Here is an 18,391-nt window from a genome sequence, read left to right on the forward strand (position 1 = left end):
GATGAGGACAGTAAATTTATACTATGTGAAAAAAAAAACAAATTAAAAAGTCAACTAAAATTTTATAGGGAAAAAATTGAAAAAACAAAAAATTGGGAACGAAAGAGATGAGGCCGGGATGAGGAAGAGGTAGGGATGAACGAGATAATTTTTATATTTAGTTTTAATGTTATCTTTTAATTTTTTTAATATATAATAATTTAACTGCCTTTTTCTAATTTTTTTTTTGTTTATTTGGTTTATTTTATTGATCCACGTGGCATAAATTTATTGTTCACATTAGTGTAAATGAATCTCACACATGCTATATGCAGTCAAAATTAACAGAAAAAGTAACGTTTTGAAATGTTAAAACGTTTTGAAACTTTAGGTTTCACATTGAAACGTTTTGAACATCGAGTACCAAAGTGAAAAACGACCTATTCCTGAGGGGTGTAAAGTGTAATTTACCCTATAAAATAAGAGCAAACCAAGTAGAAGAATTGAAAAGAAATTATTTTGTGTAATTGATACACCTCTACTTGGTGTAACTAATTCAACGTGTCATAATATAAGTGGATGTTATTAATACTATACCTTATTAATATAAATATACCGTCCAATAATACCTTTACACGTTAAATTGATTACACCACGTGACAATGTATCAGATATACCTAGGGGTGTGTTTCGGCTGGATCGGATCGGAAATAGGGTGTTCTAATTCCAATCCAAAAATTTTTGGAATGGAATTTATGTTCCAATTTCCGTTCCAAAAAATCGGAATTTCAACATCTCATTCCGATTCGGAATTTTCGGATTTCTCAAAATTTTCGGAATTTTTCGGAATATAACATTTTCGGAACTTTCGGATAAACATTTGAAATTTTCGAATAAAAAATCGGAATTTTCACATTTTCATAATATTTTTTAGAACATGTTCGGATTTTTTTTAGAATAATGATGAAATTAACAAACAAACAAAATTAAAAGACAATAGATTATGATGCATTTCAATATTTATATTAAAATGTAATTAAAATATATGTCCAATTTAAAAAGAAAATTCAAAATATTAATTTAAATAACATTTAGAACCATACCATTACCATAAAAAAAAATCTAGAAAAGAAGGGAAAAAAAGAAAAGATGCAATCTAGCAAGGTTTTCATTGCTAGATTATGTATGTTATAAGAAAAATAAATTATGTATGATATATATATTGTGTATGTTTAATGGTATATATTATATATTATAACATACATAATATATAAGAGAAATAAATGTCACTATGAATGTATAATAGGCTTAATAGCACATATCTTAGAGGTGGGGGATTAATTTTTAGAGCTCATCCAACATTGTTAGAATAAATGTCACTAGTAGATACATGTTACTCACACACACACATATATATATCATGTTACTCATATATATATATGTGTATATAAATACATGTTACTCAAATAATATATATATTATGTTTGAAATTTTGAATATAATAAGCTTAAATATTTAGTAATTAGTAATTACAATTGGTGGGATATTCCAGTTGGAACAACTGTAGAATTGCCTCATATCTTCAATTCCCCTCCCTAATAAAAAAAAAATAGTAATTACATGTACGGAAAAATGTGGGTGTTTGTGTTACCAACTTACCATTTATGTTATTATGATACACATATATTTATAATGTACATATGTTTATATTAATATATAGTATTAGTCATCTTTTTAAAAATATATGTTATATGTATCATACTAAATAAATGATATATAAAATATATAATATGGAATAAATTGGCATAATTTCGGAAATATCGGATCAGAATACCTTCGGAACATTTTGGAATTTTTTGGATCGGAATTCAGATCGGAATCGGAATTTACATAAACATTTCAATTCCAATCCAATTTTTTTCGGAATTTTCGGATTTCGGCATTTTCGGATTCGGAATAAAATTGGAAATTTTCGGATAGGAATCGGTTGGATTCGGATTTTCCAATCCAAATCACACCCCTAGATATACCCAATGATAAATATTAAAAGACCAAATAATAAAAATATTAAAATATGCTCTACACAGTTATTGGATCCAAACAATAAAGCCCCCGGCCCATCTTATGAATACTGCAATAATCAAGCCCAAAAGAATAACGCCCTAAACGAAATCAGGAGCCGTTGCCGCCTTCACTCTTGAGCTGCCACCTCCTCCTTGTTCTAGGGTTTAAGCACTGGTACTTGTATGCAGCTGAGTCTCATTCTCTCTTGGCAAACCTAAATTCCAGCATGGCCTCGTCAAATATCAGAGACCTCTTGACGGCTTTTAGTCCATCTTTGGACTTGTTCGCCATTAGTTCCGGGGATGGTCGAATTAAGGTGCTTGTAATTATGTGAATTTTTTGTTGGCTCACTGACTGGCATAGATTTTTCCATTTCAGAATAAAGCAATGATTTTTATTTTCTGGGTATGCACTAGATTTGGGACACTGTGAAGGGACAAGTCCAGACAGAGTTTACGGACATAGTATCGTCGGAAGATACAAGTATATATGCTAAACGAGAAAGAGGACACCTCTCAGTTGATTACACGTGCATGAAGTGGTTCTCTTCCGAAAGAAAGGTTGTGACTTTGCTTTGCTATTAGTTCAACAAGTGAGCTGTAGCTTTTTCTTTTTTTCTTTTATATTTAATGTTTTTGGGCAATGCTGTTAATTTTTGTAGAAGAAAAGGAAGCTTGGTTGCTCATTGTTGGTTTTAGGAACTGGCGGTGGTGATGTTTTGGCACTAGATGTGTCTGCTGGTCAATTGAAATGGAGGGTTACCGATTGCCATCCCGGGTTAGCTTCCTACTTGAACTTTCTTTCATGTCATCCAATTTCAACGTTTTAATCATGTGTAATTGGTTAATACACCAAGTCACCTGTTGGTTGGTGTTGAATGAATAAAATGCGAACGTTAATGTAGTTTTCGACTTTTCGGACTGCCTAATTATTCTCTATGTCGTGCTTTCTCTCCTGTGCAGTGGTGTCAGTGCTATATCATTTTCCAGAAATGCGTCGCTTATTTACACTGCCGGTGCTGATGGGATGATTTGTGAAATTGATTCCTTGACAGGAAACCTGTTGGGGAAGTTCAAAGCTTCCACAAAGGCAATCGCCTCTATGTCTGTTTCGTTAGGTATGTTACATATGTATACGCCCATTACATTACATTTTTTGTGCTACTATGGCTTAGAGTAATGCATTATTCTGTCGAATGTTTTCGTTGATACTACTTCGTTGAAATTTCTTTAAGAATAATACAATCTGTATATGTGAGCTATAATTTGAGATGTACTGTTGTTTTAATAAATATTAAGTTGAAAGATGATATCTTATTGTAGTGATGATTGTTGAATGATATCTGATTTGTCATAGATATCAAGAAGAAAAAAGGAACGTTGATGGTGAAATTAGTTGTTTTCAAATTTGTAGTTGCGGTTCCTATGGAAGAAGTGTAGTTCAATATATATACAGATAGGCTGGGAGGGTTTAGTCAATAAGAGTCGGTCAGATCTCTATAAATTATGGTGCATGTAATCCATCTCATATTCCTAAAATATGTTATATGTGGAAGGAAAATGTAGTTCAGAGTGCATAATAATTAATACTAAACAAAAAATGAAGTAAACTTTGCAATATTTGTCATGGAGAAAAGCTTGCTGCGAGTCCAAATAAAACTGTCTTCTTTGCTAGATAGAATTTACTATTTTTCTGATAGTGCCTTGTGGATGGTCTTTCCTCCGTACCAGATGGGAAGATATTAGCAACTGCAGCTGGACAAATGAGGATTTTCAATTTGTCTGATCACAAAAAGATACAGAAGTTTTCTGGACATCCTGTGAGTGTTATGCAATTCTATTCTTTTGTTTTTTACAATTTTTTGTTCTATTTGAATGCCTAAACAGGAGTATAAGTTAAAGTCTGCTTATCTTCTGATAAATTTTGTTGGCGTAACACTTTTCAAAGTCTAAGCTGTTAGGGTGCAAGCCAATTATGTATAACACTCCCTCCTCACATGTGGGCCTCTCTTCACCTCACCGTTTGAGAGTCCAACATGTGGAATTCAACATAAATTAGAGATTGCATTTGTAGGGATTTGAACTTAAGGTTACCTGCTTTGATACCATGATTAATTTTGTTGGTTTACCATTGTTCCCAAAAATTTTAGCTATTAGGAGGGCTTATAATTCTTTTATATTCTAGCTTCTTCTTTAACTGTTCTTTCTTAATTATAATAATATTTTTCTCAACCATTCATTAGGGAGCTGTTCGCTGTATGATCTTCACTGAAGATGGGAAGTACATTCTCTCATCTGCAGTTGGTGAAAGATATATTGCAATATGGAATATAGGTGGTGGCAAAAAGCAGTCAGCAAGTGCTGTTCTTGCAATGGAACACCCTGCTGTCTTCCTAGATAGCAGATGCATAGATAGTGGGGAAGTTGGTGATGTAGGTCTATATGTATTAGCGATTTCAGAAGTTGGTGTTTGTTATTTTTGGTTTGGACAGAATATTGAAGAATTACGGAGTGCCAAGCCCACAAAAATATCAGTATTTTCTGAAGATATTTTGTCTAAAACTCACAAGGGTGCATCACCTACAATATTTGCTGCAATTTTGCAAGGAATTGCGAAAACTGCTTCTGGGCAGGTATTTGTTGCTTGTGGATTACCAGTTAAGCCATCATTCCAGAAAATTTTGGTGCATTCTGGCACAGACGTAAGGTTGAGTAGCTCTCATGATGGGGTTCTTCTACCAACGAGGTTGTCTCTTGTAAAATCTAAGAAAGGACAAGATCTACAAAATAGAGGTAAGACTTGCACACAACAAGTTTCTCCCTTTATCCGCAGTTTGTTGACATTTCTTGTCGATTCCCTTGGCTATATAGTATTAGTCTATTAAATGATGCACCTCTGTGGAACTTTTTTTTTTTTTCATTAAAATGATTATTTATTTATTTATTTATTTTCTTTAATTCACTTTAATTTGTCTGATAGGATGTGGTGCTTATAATCCCCCTTACATTTTCAAAAGTTGTTACATTTTTTATTTCTAATTCAATGCTATTTGCTTTTTATTCTGATTCTTGATTTTTCATGGGTAGCTAACTAGTTGCGTAATGATTCCACAGTTATTGCATTAGATCGTGCAAATGCAGAAGATGCCTTACTTCCATTTCCAAAGATTTTTGATTCACATGAGAAAACGAAAAGACATGAAAAATTGAGTTTTGACAAAGATGAAGTAATGGCTGATTTGGCTGAAGGTAGGCATTTATTCTCAGGAATTTCATTGAAATTACCTTTATGTAATATAAGTAATCCTAAATACTAGTAAGGTTTCTGATATGATGGCAGCAATATCAGTTCCTACCCTCCAAATTTTTTAGGGTAAACAACATGTCTTACTATATATTCTTTGACCTCTTTGTCATAATATGTTTATCTACTTTCCTGCTAATAAGTTGTGGTGCAGAAGATTTCCTGATGGTGGGTTTGTCTGGTTCATATTTTGGTTATGCTGGCGTGTGCAGATGGAAAGGTAGAATTTGAAGTTGATACTGCAGCAATTTGCATGGAGGACCGGCTGAGATCATTAGGGATACTTAGTAAAGTCGATGACCATACATCCAACTCTACACTCAATTCTGCAACATTTAAGAATATTGACCTTCAGACTTATATGCCACAAAAGAAGGTTTGTTTAATATTTATTTGTATGTATAGTGTATGGTGGCTTTTTGTCATACTTTTTATATTATTTCTTGTATTTCCTGGGTTTTCCCTTTCTTAATTTCGTTCAATATTTTGTTCTGATCTATACTTACCATAAACCAGATGAGGACGACTGTTCTGTCAATGGTACCTAGCGATGCATACAAGTTGTTGGGAGTCTTGGTGGCCATGTGGCAAACAAGGTTTGTTCTTGCTGTTCTGAGCTTGATTAGGTTTCTTATTTTATGTCTGCATGCATGTACTTCTATAAATCTTTCCTTTTGAGTGTGTATCGTATGTCCGTGTGTCAGGTATAGATAAGTTTGTTTTTTACGTTTATACTAAAGCGATAATTTGCCTCATCACTGGTATTTTCTTATCCATTTTAGCAAGCATTATAGTGAATATTAACTAGATATGGCTTGAGTTTTAATCTTTGATTATCATTAACAGGTCTGGTACTGGAAGGTATGTGCTTCCATGGATATACAGCATATTGCTGAATCACAGTCATCATGTCATGTCTCAAGAACCCGAGACCCAGATGCTTAGTTCCTTGTTCAAGGTAAAGCTTTATGAACAATTGATACTAGTTTTTTACTATTTACCATTTGTTCCCTTATTTCATGCTTTTATCATTACAATATGAGAACTCTAAATAATATGTTGCTATTCAAAGCAACCTTTAGCCTCTTTCCTTTTTCACTCCATATAAGTGGTAGTTCAGTGATACTGAAAAATGATTTGAAAGACTATTTACAGTTCATTGTAGGATTTGTGTTTGATGGAATCTTCTCTTTTTCTGAAAAATTGATGTTCCCACAATGCTGCTAGGTACCTGGTTTAGTAGCCTATGCACATGGTGATACCATAACCAACTGACCCTTGATGGGCAAAGCCAATGCCTAGATGACTCTTTGGTTACACTACCTTCAATGCCTTAAAACCCTGATACTTAAAATAAAATGACCCTCCACATCAATTTCACCTAGGTGGTAATTGTCTTTGGATTTATTATTTGTCCTAAAGTGGGGGCACCCAGAAACTCAATACCTCTTAAAGAAACCAGGTTGATCTAGGTATTAATATATTGCACAAAGTGCTTGATTGATGTTGTTCTTCTGCAGGTTACCAAGTCTAGGGGGGCAGCTATTCAGCCTTTATTACAAATATCAGGCTGTTTGCAACTTGTGATGGCACAGGTTGACGAGCTCACATTCAGTAATTTTGTCCAAGTTTTATTGGTCTTTGATTGCATTATTTTTATGCTTTTTAAATAGATTGACAGGGCAACCCACACCAAAAATCAAATTTTAACACATGAGCACCAGATGGATGAAAATGGAGATGAGGACGAAGATGTAAACGAAATTCACTATGGGGAAGAAGATGATGATTCTGAAATAAGCAGTGATGATGATCAATAGTTGAGTTTGTGATGGGAGGTAATCAAACTTTTTGCCATGATGAGATTCTTTTGTCTTACATTTTTTTTTTTTTTATGATTCTTGCATTCTTAGTAGAAAATAAGTGTTTGTATGGAGATGACTAGTGGACCTTCACAATTTTTTACAGTTTGATTAATTATTAGATATTAATCTGAACGGATCAGATCCAAACAGATCTGATCGTAGCTTCGAGTTCATTGCTGTGCTTACACACTAGGCTACCCTTAGGCGGCTTAAGTTTAATTACCAGCACAATTGGGCCTATGAAGTCTCATCTTGCAATTTCTGCTACATTATTAATTAGATGTTTTCTTTTAAATGTTGGAAGAATGGCCCTAGTTTATGAATGAGGAACTAATCCTTTCTGTTGGTCCAGCTGGTCCATGATTAGTTTTCTAAAAGAAACTGAAACATTTTAGTTGATACTGTACATATTATGATTTAGACCAAAACTGTATTAGTTGGCTTTCATTGCTTTTGGTTTATTTTACATTTTTCTGTTCTTAAGTTCTGTTTCTTGTACGCTTTATAGTGTATTTAAGATAAAAAGCTTTGATGTGTTCTGCAGTCTGTTCGACATCTTGCGTCAGCATATCAACTGATCTCTTGATGCTGCAAAGCTAGCAACTTCTAGTGTTCAGTGTCTTGTCCCTGTCCATGCTTTACACCCACAGTTTTGTTTCCTTCTGTTTTATGCCTATATCATAGTGAACAAATTCGGATTTTCCCCAAGATACCAATTGTAATTTTCTTTTTCTTAATTTTGTATTGTAATTTATTGCACAAGCACAGGTCAATCAGTGTATATCTGTTGTGACTTGCAAAAAGCACAAGCGATTTTGTATAAATTATGTTTCTGCATAGATTCTTGATCTTGCTGGCAATTGTATATTATGTGTGCAATTCATAGCCATATAAGACCAGGGTTGCTGCTTGGGTACTTTTTAATGAGTCCAAAATATCTCACTACTTAAGAAAAGAGTAAAATTTGTGGATTGAGTACATACCAGGTACTTTTATTCTAACTGCCACTGCCAATGCTCATCCACCTTGAAGTATAGTACAACTACCTTTATTGAATCAGGATTTGTTATATATGCTAGGCCAATTATGGTATCCAATTATCCATCTTACTTGGACCTTTGGGATTTTCTTCTTTTTTAATTCTGAATTAAATATTCAGGCATTAAATTTTGCAGTGTCTTTTTCAGTATCCTTGAGCAGGTTGTGCTGTTATTTAAACGAACTGAAGGAAGCTGGTAACAACAATGAACAATCATGTTGGTGCCCTATGTGGATTGTACTATTGGGATCTTGATATTGGAAAATGTTATTGGCAGAGTAGAAGAAACTGAATACGTGTTTTCACAGATTGCGTATGGGAAACAAATCTTAGGAAACTCTATGTTGAAAAGGGCCTTTACTCCTTTTCAAGTGCAGAAGTCCATAGGAGTTAATAATGAAAAAATGTATTGTTATTTTTCTGACAATGAATGGCTGAGAAGAATGGTTCTAGAATATAACAGCTTTATAGAATTCTTTTACATAAAATGAATTCCAGGCAGTATGTAGTGTATTAGCCTTCTCGGATTGGGAATTAGGATCAATTCTTTCTTCACTTACAAGCTTGGAATCCCATTCCTGCAACATCATCACATGATTATTAGAAAAGAAAATATATCTCTCCCCCCAAATTATATTCTTTTGCTAATTCTCCATAAACTTTCTTGCCGAGATTCTTTTGGAGGAAAAAGAAGAGAGCCCCCCCTTTAGCACAAAACTCTCTTTACATTACAGAGCATGCATTTGGATTTTCGTCGCTAAAAATTGATGTGATGTTTCCGTTGCCATTGTTGACATGGTGATATTGGTCCTCATTGTAATGGTTGATCCTGCTGAGATGATGCATCTGTTGTGGGGGTGGCTGGATATACTCATATTCAGTGACATAAGGTGATGGCCTGTATGTGTTGTAGCTGTGTGTCACATAGATGGGTGGGGTGGGTGTGGGTGTGGGTGTGGGTGTGGGTGTGGAAATGGGTGTGGGGATGGGTGTGGGCTCCTGAGGGTGTCCTTGGCTGTTATGGTACTTGTTCCAGTACCCAGTGTAGCCATGACTGTACCCATATCTGTAGCCATAATCAGGTGGGTGGTGGTATATGGTATGAATCTCTCCAACATCTCTTGGTCTTTGGTGGTGTACTGTTTGCTGGCCTGGGTTGGTCTCAGTGGCCACAGGTGTTGGTCTTGCCTCTGGTGGTGGATGTTCAGGTGGTGGTGGGTCTTTTGGCGGCTCCGCTGGTGGGGCTGCTTCAGCTGGTGGTGGAGCTGATTCTGTAGGTGGTGGTGCTTCTGCTGCTGCTGCAGGAGGGTTTGCTGCATCAGGAGGTGGTGCACCACCTTCTGGTGGTGGTGCTTGTTCTGCTGGTGGAGGAGCAGCAGGTTCCGTTTGTTCTGAATGTGAACATATGGTGGCAATCTTCCTTGTCTTCTTAATGGCTTTCACTATCTTTTCTGGATCTGCCCACCCAATTATTGTCAACTTCTGTTGAGGGAAGTCAATGTAGAGGTCATATATACCTGTAGAAAAATGAGAGTTCACCCAAAATTAGGAGGTAGGTAGAGAAGGCCTGGATTTTAGTACAAAGAAACATAACAGTCATGAATTCCTACCATTGATGCCATGTAGTGCTTTCTTGATCTTCTGCACACACCCATTACAGTCCATCCGGACATGTATTTCGGTCACTCGAGGTTTCTGCATTTGGCAAGAAATTAACTTTCTGGTCAGAGAAAAATTAATGTTGGCATATGTACAAATGCATATGATATGTGGAAGCATGTAATCTTTGCATGCTATTAATTTGGAGCCTTACCTCTAATTCTGGAACCATGAGGACTATAGAGAAGCCAAGAAATGTGCTTGGAATGTAATGAAGAGGGTGGAGAGCATTAATGAAGAATCAATAGGTGGCAATTTATTTGTACACAAGCAAGGAATAATTGAAAGGCAAAAGATGTTTGAAAGGCAAAAGATGTGGGGCATGCAAGGAATCTCTCCTTTCCACAGAAGAGAGAGAGAGAGAGAGAGAGAGAGAGAGAGAGAGAGAGAGAGAGAGAGAGTATGTAATTGCAGAGCTTGATTGGCCTCCACAAGTCATTGTCAAATCTTAAAAAAAGGGGTGGGTTTTGTATGGAAACTAGAATGTTGATAGCCAAAGGGAATTTGCTTTATGATAAATGGCCGTCTATAATGGAGAGATGAGTGTGAGCTTAGGATATCCAAAACCGACCATGCATGGAAAGAATTAAAGTGAGAGATAACAGATCATTTTGTTTACATTTCCATATCAGTCGTGGATGGCTTTTCAAGTCGAAGGAGATCCACTCCTGTGGAATCCTTTTGTCACAAGAAAGATCAATGTACTTTAAAAAAAGACAAAAAATAGAAAAACAGGGTTGGAAGGCATAAACCTGCTTTCATTTTGGTCATAAAGGTTGATGGAGACTGGAGTGCAGATATTCTTTCACAAGGAGTGTACACAAAAGCTTTTAATTATGAGTTTTTGCTAATACTAACATTAATATTTTAATTTCTAGTTTACTTTAGCGCTGTATTAGGCTGGCATTAGTTTTTTTTAATTAAGCGTAGCCAGGATTGAGTAATGCTAGAAACACAGAAACAAACTCAAATTCTTGCTTCTCAAGTTTCCAACTGATGTAGCAGTTTTTCATTTTTTTTTTCATGTTTGGACTAACTCTAAGCTCAATTATCTTTAACAAGTAAGATATTGCCAATAATTGGCATATCAACTCCTACATCATGATCATAATCTAATTGTGTTTGAACCTACAATTACTTGATGCTTTTGAGTTTCAATTTGAGCCATTCTTCAGAAGTCTGAACAGAGTGCAATACGGCAATGCATTGGGGCATGCAGGACCAGATTGATTAAGCCAGATAACTCCAACCATTCATCACCCACCAAATGTCAAGTGCAAATCATATGACTAATGCATTATTTCTTATGATTTCTTTTAATTAGATTAATGTGTAGACTTCCTTTTAAGACTGCATTTTGACCAAAAAGCTAGGGTGTCGGCAAATTGTGTTTAAGTTGTATGTTATGAGGTTGTGGTGGCTTTGTGAGGTGTGCAAGTGAGCTTTAGAGCCTGGCATGTAAAGTTGATTACTGTTTGTTTTTGGACGAGCTTCGGCAGATTTAGGCCTCACAGCAGGTTTCTTGGTGGTCCTAATTTATATACTTTATAGAGATATTTCGGTTTCGGTATTTGAGGCTTGTTCATACACAAACATGTTGCTGCACAAATTGAGCCATGGACCGCCAAGCAAGTTAAACATGCAAAAATCTGTACGTGTGGCTCAGTGGTAAAAATGATGAGCATGAGATGAAATCATTTGATCCAAGGACCATGCTGCTTACTCTTTCATTACCAACACCTACATGAATATTAAAAAGAATGCCTCCTTAGTCTTTATATCCAAAGAGTCGAAACAGAGTTGGCCAAATAGCCAATGACCTCTCTTGGGATCAAAACAGAAAGCAAAAGCAAAAGCCTCTAGGTATCACTTGTGTGTATGTTGAGGTTGCAATCTACTGCGCGTGGGTACATTCCTTGTGATTGACCAAAAAGATTGAAGCATGCAGGAAAATTATTGGGGGGGTCGAAAGGAATATACAGGCTGGTTGGCTAAAGATTGAAGAAAATTGACTAGTCTTGCATTGACCAAATTGTTGAGGTGTTGCATGCATGCACTGTTGAAAGCAAAGTCCATTGCCCCAAAGAGTGAAGAAAATTGACTAGCTTTCCATTTCTGTGACGTCAAACACAAGGAATATACAGGCTGGTTAATGGCTATGCATGCCTCTGCTAATGCTTTTCATGCATTTAACAGATTATATGCACTGTCACACACATGTGACATGTCCTTGCTGTATTTTTTTGCACCATGAATTCATATATATGTTCGTGGTCAAATTAAGCTGTCTATATAGATGGTTGTATTTGAAAAATATGGATACAAAACTCAAGTGAGTTCACCTATGTTTGAAACATTGTCAACGAATTTGAATGTTTGGAAATTGGACAAAACCTGCAGAGACCGTTGTCTTACAATAAATAAAAGAGTAATCTATTCAGAAAAAAGTTTCAATGTTCTTGTTTTATTTTGATGTCAACCCTTGTTGAGGGTTCACAAGAATCCTAAATATTGAATTTGCAGTTTTATGTATATTTATCACCATGTATATATGGAACTGAGTACGAAGACACTAGTAGTTAAGAATACACATGTGGGTTTTCTAAGAGGTAGGCTTCCACAACTTTGTATATCCCCATAGCACTGTTCTTGCCTGCTATAATCTCCTCTTCTTTGACCTCAAACTCCCCTATGGTGTTGTATTGACTTGTCATCTTGCAGATGGAGCTTCCATCACTAGCTGCCTCAAACTTGACCTCATAAGCAATAGACTCAAGCTTGTCACCTAATGCATCCCCCTCAATCATACTGTACTTGCACACAAACTTGTCTTGGTCAAGTTCATCAATTCGGTGCTTAACATATTTGAAATGGCTAGCTGCATTTCAAACCAATCAAAACATTATTCATTAATACAAGAAATAAGGACAAACTGCAGAAGTAGGACTGCTAAAACAAAAATTTGTCTGCTTTTCATTTTATGATAGATTGCAAACCTTCTGTGAAGTTGACTTGTTCAATGCTTCCTGCTCCGCCATCTCCTTGAATTACATCAACACTTGCTATAAATTGGGGCAACAGCTTTGGTATCAAATTTTTAGAGTCTATGATCAAAGCCTTGAACATGCGCGCTGGGGCAATTGGGCACTGCAACTCCTGTGTAATACTTGTCACACCCATGATATGTATGTGGATTATTTGCAATAGAAGGAGATCAAAAACTCATTGTAGGGAGTGGTGGAAACCATTGGAAGTATATATAGATTAATTTTGAGTAGATGGGTTTGGTGAAATCCTCTTTGGAAATTATGATAGGTCCAGCCATAGAATGGTTTTCAAGGTTTCAAAATATTTTGGCCACTAAGTTAGACTTGGTTTCAAACTTCAAAGATTCTTTAAACACATGGGCGGCTCTTACTAGATTGGGGCCGGACTTCAGGGGTTGGCACATGTATATTTTAACCCAAAAATCTGCAAGCAACTGTAGCATTCTGGATCCTTATGAGGTCCAAGTTTTCTGTGCATTATAAATTTAACCATTAGAACTAATTTCATGAGTAATGGGCCGAGTTAACCCAATTCCTAGCTCCTTTGTGAGTTGTGTGGTTGAATTATAGATGGCATGCATTGGTAGAAAACATGTTGTGGCACAAAATACCACATGCAGCATGCAGTGAAGGGAAAGGCTGCAAATAGCCATTTGGTTGTGAATCAAGGTTTAGCCTCCAGAAAATGATTTAGTAGTGCTTAAAATGGTTCCACAATCTCAAAAAGGAGTATACCATAAGTGCTATATACAATTCCTATCTGTGTAGACAATTTGGTTAATACTTTCACGAGACTCATGCATGTTGATTGTTGACCAATTGTGTAGTTTTTCTGGAACCACATCCATTACAAAGATTAACACAAAATAGATTTTATACAAGAAATATAAAATTTAACAAGGTTTAATAAAATCCTACCCATATCAGGGAACAAGAGAGATAATCCATGATAGAAAACACCTCTAGCCCAAGTCCTAAGAGATGGTTTCTTCATTTTCTCTATTATTTATGTAAAACTCTTCAATCCCATCTCCTTCATAATCCTAATTCTTGACTTCGCTGCACATTTCTAGTGTTACTGCAACTAATTCCTTATTTGACAGGAATTGCCATTCCATTCTACCCAATTAGATCCAAAACAAGTAATTTACTAGAACAAATTGCTGACAAAGGCAGATTAAGAATTTGAGACTAGAGTTTCAATCTGTTTATTATGGTTAGTGTTCTCCAATCAATTGTTTTGTCCCTTCATTTTGCACAAAAATTAATACGATCAAAGGATGGACTGAAAGACACAGCTCAGCATGCTGATGATGAGATATTTCTGTGTAAATGGATTTGGATGGAACTACTTTTAGACACCCAAGAGACAACATATATAGCCCAATTAAGCAGATCAGAACCAAAATTATATATATGATTATATCTTAATTAATCACAACATTTGAGAACAACAAGAAACAAAGGAAAAAACAACATAAAAAGTACTTCTGGAAAACTAAAACAACATGAACTGCAGTCTGTTAGATATGTTGGTCACAACAGAATTCCCAGAAATGTACACAAAAACTTGAAAATTTTCAAGTGTAGGCCTTAGGGTGTGCCATGAGGTAGGCCTCCAATACTTCATACATGCCAATGGCTCTGTCCTTGCCAAGCTCAATGTCCTCTTCTTTGATCTGATGATTATCTTTTGTTTTGTATTCACTGGTCAAATGACATATACACCCTCCTCTACCATATCCCTCAAACTTGACATCATAAGTAATGTATTCAATGCTGTCCATCAAAGCATCTGCTGCATCGCTCTCTATGAAGGTGTACCTGCAACTGAGGGCCTCCTTATCCAGAGCATCAATCCGGTGCTTCACATATCTGAAAGGACTAGCTGCACATCCCCAACAAAACCAAACATATTAGATATTCATGATCTTGCAGATATATGCCTGATCTGAGGCTCTGAGTATATTATATATAAAAACATAGAAATAAAAAACACAAAGGGAAAAAGGGTTGACTTGCTAACCTTCAGTGAAGTTGATCTGTTTGATGGTTCCAACCTCTCCTTCACCTGAAAGGAAATCAATGCTTTTGATTGATGAGAACATGAGCTTGGGGCAGAGGTTGTGGGAGTCAAGGATCAAGGCCTTGAACATCCTATCTGGGGTCACCTGAGTAATAAACTTCTGACTGATTTTGGCCATGTTGGCTAGCTAGCTTGTGATCAAACACTAGGAATCAAAGAGAAACTATATGGCTATGAAATATGAACAAGATCAATAAGGAGGAGAGTAATTTGTATTAGCTTAGTTTTTTGGAAGGGAATGAATATGAAGACTGAAAACTTTTGTTACTATGCAGAAGAAACTTAGGTGGTGGCGGCGGCTTGGTGTGCACATTAAGTCTTTAATATATTGAGAGCTCTATGGTGTGTGGTATGCAATCAACAACAACATGGACCAAATGTGTTGATCTAAAGTGGACTTTTCAACACGGGATGGATGGTTCCTCTTTAAAAAATATCAACTGGGTGACTGTTAGTGACATGGAATTTGCGTACTTTGGAAGGTGCATATATTGTTTTTTATATTCAGCAGGAAGACTAGCTGACGTGCTATATTAGACTGCTGGTTTAGGGTTTCAATGGATTTAAATCAGAAATGCATTGCTTATAAAACGTGATGAAGACCCTATATATGGAGAAATTTTTCCATGAACCTAGTCGTCACGCTAGTGGATCCCTTTTTCGATCTATATTAGTCATTAGTGGATGGGAATGGGACTTCAACTTGAGATTTTTTTCTTTCTTTTTTCAGCGCAGAAAATAATACAATGGGTCCACATGCATAGACCACGTAGCCAATGATATTAAATTACCCCTTATCTGGGTATCATCTCATAACAGCAGCCAAGGCCCATTTTGTATGATAGGCCCAAAAGATCAAAATGCAAATTTTTGCTTCATTTTGGTAACTTACTATTTGTTCACCTTCTTCTTTTATTGCCAATCTCAAACAAAGGGAGACTACAATTGGTTTGTAATGGAGAAAATATTCCAATCAAACATATCAGAAGCATTATCAAGCAAAGTCCTTACTATCAAGCCCAAGTAGCTAGTGCTCAAAGCAAAGCCCAAGAGAATTTTGTCTTGTCTTGGGCCCTTTTGTAGACAAGGTGTTAATTAAGTATAAGCTTCAGGGTTTTGGAGGAGGTAGGCTTCCACAACTTTGTACATCCCCAAGGCCTTTTCCTTGCCAGCCTTTATGTCTTCCTCTTTGAGCACAATGTCACCCTTGGTGTGGTATTTGCTTACCATCTTGTTCTTACTGCCACCTTCTGGTGCAGCCTCAAACTTAACTTCATAAGATATTGATTCAAGTTTCTCCATTATTAAAGCTTCTCCTTCAATCAAAGTGTAACTGTATACATAGTTCTCTTCATCCACCTGATCAACGCAGTTTTTCACAGATTTGAACTGATTACCTACATGAAAATTTTGTGTTCGAAAAATTTTAAAAATGCATAATCAAAGTGTGGATAATGTTCTATTACCATATACGACATGTTATATTGTCAGACTATCAATTAAGCACTATATATATTCAAACAAAATCCACCTAATTAGTGGTTCAAATTGATAATTTTGCGACATAATATGTCAAACTGTTTAATAAGAGAAATACGCTAGCTAGTTATGAATATGCATGCCTTCAGCAAAGTTGATCTGCTTGATGCTTCCAGCACTTCCATCACCTTGGATGGTGTCAATGCTCTTAACAGCCTCTGGCATGAGCTTTGGGATGAGGTTGTGAGCATCAAGGACCAAGGCCTTGAACAGCCTGCATGGAGGGATTGGGGAAGTGTACTCATCTGCATAGGTGGTGACACCCATTATGTTTTAGTGGACTGAAATTTGAAGAAATTAGTTTTGGAAAGATGAGCTCTGTTGTGTATAGGAAGTATTTAGAACAGCTTGGTCAGTGAAGAAGGTCAGCGGGTTAGTATATAATTATATAGGTTGAAGATTGAGACAATATTCTTGTTGTTCCTGAAATTGTTTAGGTTTGTTCTAAGGCCATCTCGATTAATTAACTTATGTGTTATCCTAAGATAAGTTGAAGGGCGCCATTTTCGAGGTTGATTTCCCTATCAAAATAAAGAAAGACAGAAGAAAATTAAAGATCCTATTTTCCTGTTCGGCTGCACATCTTGACGAGAGCAGATTTGGTACCAGGCTGGTACCAGGCTTTAATCAAGGTCATTGATCTTGGAGGAGAGAGAGAGAGAGAGTAGGGAGAGAAAGCTAAGATCAAAGGCTTTGATCAAATCTGCTCTCCATCTTGACACCATGCAAACAACAAAGTTGTGGATCTTAATGGCCTTGGGCTTGGGTATTGAACTCCGAATATCCATCGTAACTAAAGACAGATTATTAATGCATCATGGTGGTGGACATGCCTTTTTTTTTTTTTTTTTTTTTAATTGATTCGGGGGAGAAGGGAGGTCGAACTTAAGTGCATGGAGCAAATTCTACAAGCCTTCCAACGAAGATATCCGAGTTAATTACACTTACACCCCTGAGGTTTATCGGTTTTTCACATACACTCCATGGGGTTTCAACAATTACACATACACCCTCTGAGGTTTCAAAATTGTTGCATATAACCCCCTATAGTGAGATGAAAATGATGCAAAAAGGCATACTAAGGGGTTAAATGGCCTAATAAGATTACTCAAGATGTAAAGTTCAACCTCAATACAAATATTTTTTTTTTGTTTATTTATTTATTTTTCTTGTAGGGGGTTATATGTAATAGTTTTAAAACCTCAGGGGTGTATGTATAATTTTTAAAACCCCAGAGGGCGTATGTGAAAAGACGATAAACCTCGGAAGGTATAAGTGTAATTAATTCGAAGATATCCCATTATCCCAACAACTGCCATAGTGGACAAGTTTTGAAATGCCTAAGTTGAACTTCAATTAATGATCTCAAAATAAATTTTGGCGTATATATGTTGTGACTATGAAGCTTCTCTTTCTTTTTGTTTTTGGTGAGATGGAGGCTGAAGCCCAAACAACCAAAAGCCTACTAATGGTATGGGTAGCCAAGAGACTTACAATAGGGTGAGGACAGTCCATGCTATGCAAACCCAAATCAAGTGCACAATAGAGGGGGGAGATAGTCCATGTTATGCAAATCCAAAACAAGCCCATAACACAAGTTAGCCATACGATCGCAACAGTACTGTTTTGATCCCTATAGATATGCTATAGGCCCTATTTAAAGGAGGTTTTAGAAGATGAAAATAACTAAGAACAATTTGAATTAAAAGTTGGAAGATGAAAATTCTTTTATTTTTGTTATGGATAAGTGGAAGATGAAAGTTCAAAGTTAACCAAATAAAATGAACTTAGCATGAATTAAGGGTATTTC

General features: G+C 36.1%; 5 protein-coding genes across 5 annotated transcripts; 1 reads left to right on the forward strand and 4 right to left on the reverse strand.

The window, feature by feature from the left end:
* The first annotated feature begins 2,152 nt into the window (after window positions 1-2,152).
* Window positions 2,153-8,064, forward strand: LOC147294367 (transducin family protein / WD-40 repeat family protein). Its single transcript, XM_086232882.1, has 13 exons — window positions 2,153-2,359; window positions 2,460-2,603; window positions 2,705-2,820; window positions 3,006-3,160; window positions 3,774-3,862; window positions 4,286-4,835; window positions 5,157-5,291; window positions 5,559-5,722; window positions 5,863-5,942; window positions 6,193-6,304; window positions 6,867-6,941; window positions 7,020-7,184; window positions 7,756-8,064. The coding sequence occupies exons 1-12, from the start codon at window positions 2,270-2,272 to the stop codon at window positions 7,164-7,166; spliced, it is 1,857 nt and encodes a 618-aa protein (XP_086089008.1). The 5' UTR covers window positions 2,153-2,269; the 3' UTR covers window positions 7,167-7,184; window positions 7,756-8,064.
* Window positions 8,065-8,697: 633 nt separating this feature from the next.
* On the reverse strand, window positions 8,698-10,167 carry LOC147294368 (uncharacterized). The gene is made up of 3 exons (XM_086233332.1): window positions 10,064-10,167; window positions 9,861-9,945; window positions 8,698-9,767 (listed from the first exon to the last, which is right to left on the reverse strand). The coding sequence occupies exons 1-3, from the start codon at window positions 10,079-10,081 to the stop codon at window positions 8,974-8,976; spliced, it is 897 nt and encodes a 298-aa protein (XP_086089458.1). The 5' UTR covers window positions 10,082-10,167; the 3' UTR covers window positions 8,698-8,973.
* A 2,087-nt stretch (window positions 10,168-12,254) lies between these two features.
* Window positions 12,255-13,734, reverse strand: LOC147294369 (major strawberry allergen Fra a 1.08-like). The gene is made up of 2 exons (XM_086230847.1): window positions 12,906-13,734; window positions 12,255-12,787 (listed from the first exon to the last, which is right to left on the reverse strand). The coding sequence occupies exons 1-2, from the start codon at window positions 13,087-13,089 to the stop codon at window positions 12,489-12,491; spliced, it is 483 nt and encodes a 160-aa protein (XP_086086973.1). The 5' UTR covers window positions 13,090-13,734; the 3' UTR covers window positions 12,255-12,488.
* A 609-nt stretch (window positions 13,735-14,343) lies between these two features.
* On the reverse strand, window positions 14,344-15,349 carry LOC147294370 (major allergen Pru ar 1-like). The gene is made up of 2 exons (XM_086230846.1): window positions 14,983-15,349; window positions 14,344-14,844 (listed from the first exon to the last, which is right to left on the reverse strand). The coding sequence occupies exons 1-2, from the start codon at window positions 15,158-15,160 to the stop codon at window positions 14,537-14,539; spliced, it is 486 nt and encodes a 161-aa protein (XP_086086972.1). The 5' UTR covers window positions 15,161-15,349; the 3' UTR covers window positions 14,344-14,536.
* Window positions 15,350-16,137: 788 nt separating this feature from the next.
* Window positions 16,138-16,848, reverse strand: LOC147294371 (major allergen Pru ar 1-like). The gene is made up of 2 exons (XM_086230848.1): window positions 16,665-16,848; window positions 16,138-16,439 (listed from the first exon to the last, which is right to left on the reverse strand). The coding sequence occupies exons 1-2, from the start codon at window positions 16,846-16,848 to the stop codon at window positions 16,138-16,140; spliced, it is 486 nt and encodes a 161-aa protein (XP_086086974.1).
* Between the last annotated feature and the right edge of the window lie 1,543 nt (window positions 16,849-18,391).

Source organism: Dryas octopetala, chromosome 2 (assembly GCF_963921425.1).
Source record: "Dryas octopetala chromosome 2, drDryOcto1.1, whole genome shotgun sequence".
NCBI lineage: Eukaryota > Viridiplantae > Streptophyta > Magnoliopsida > Rosales > Rosaceae > Dryas > Dryas octopetala.

Bases quoted from the DNA above. Each gene is read 5' to 3' on its own strand.
- LOC147294367 (XM_086232882.1), top strand. From the start codon at position 2,270: ATGGCCTCGTCAAATATCAGAGACCTCTTGACGGCTTTTAGTCCATCT. The intron at 2,604-2,704 runs GTTGTGACTTTG...TAATTTTTGTAG, and splicing joins GGTTCTCTTCCGAAAGAAAG to AAGAAAAGGAAGCTTGGTTG. The intron at 5,723-5,862 runs GTTTGTTTAATA...ACCATAAACCAG, and splicing joins CTTATATGCCACAAAAGAAG to ATGAGGACGACTGTTCTGTC.
- LOC147294368 (XM_086233332.1), bottom strand. The intron at 9,768-9,860 runs GTAGGAATTCAT...ATTTTTCTACAG, and splicing joins AGCACTACATGGCATCAATG to GTATATATGACCTCTACATT.
- LOC147294369 (XM_086230847.1), bottom strand. From the start codon at position 13,089: ATGGGTGTGACAAGTATTACACAGGAGTTGCAGTGCCCAATTGCCCCA. The intron at 12,788-12,905 runs GTTTGCAATCTA...TTTGAAATGCAG, and splicing joins ACAAGTCAACTTCACAGAAG to CTAGCCATTTCAAATATGTT.
- LOC147294370 (XM_086230846.1), bottom strand. From the start codon at position 15,160: ATGGCCAAAATCAGTCAGAAGTTTATTACTCAGGTGACCCCAGATAGG. The intron at 14,845-14,982 runs GTTAGCAAGTCA...GGGGATGTGCAG, and splicing joins ACAGATCAACTTCACTGAAG to CTAGTCCTTTCAGATATGTG.
- LOC147294371 (XM_086230848.1), bottom strand. From the start codon at position 16,848: ATGGGTGTCACCACCTATGCAGATGAGTACACTTCCCCAATCCCTCCA. The intron at 16,440-16,664 runs GCATGCATATTC...ATTTTCATGTAG, and splicing joins GCAGATCAACTTTGCTGAAG to GTAATCAGTTCAAATCTGTG.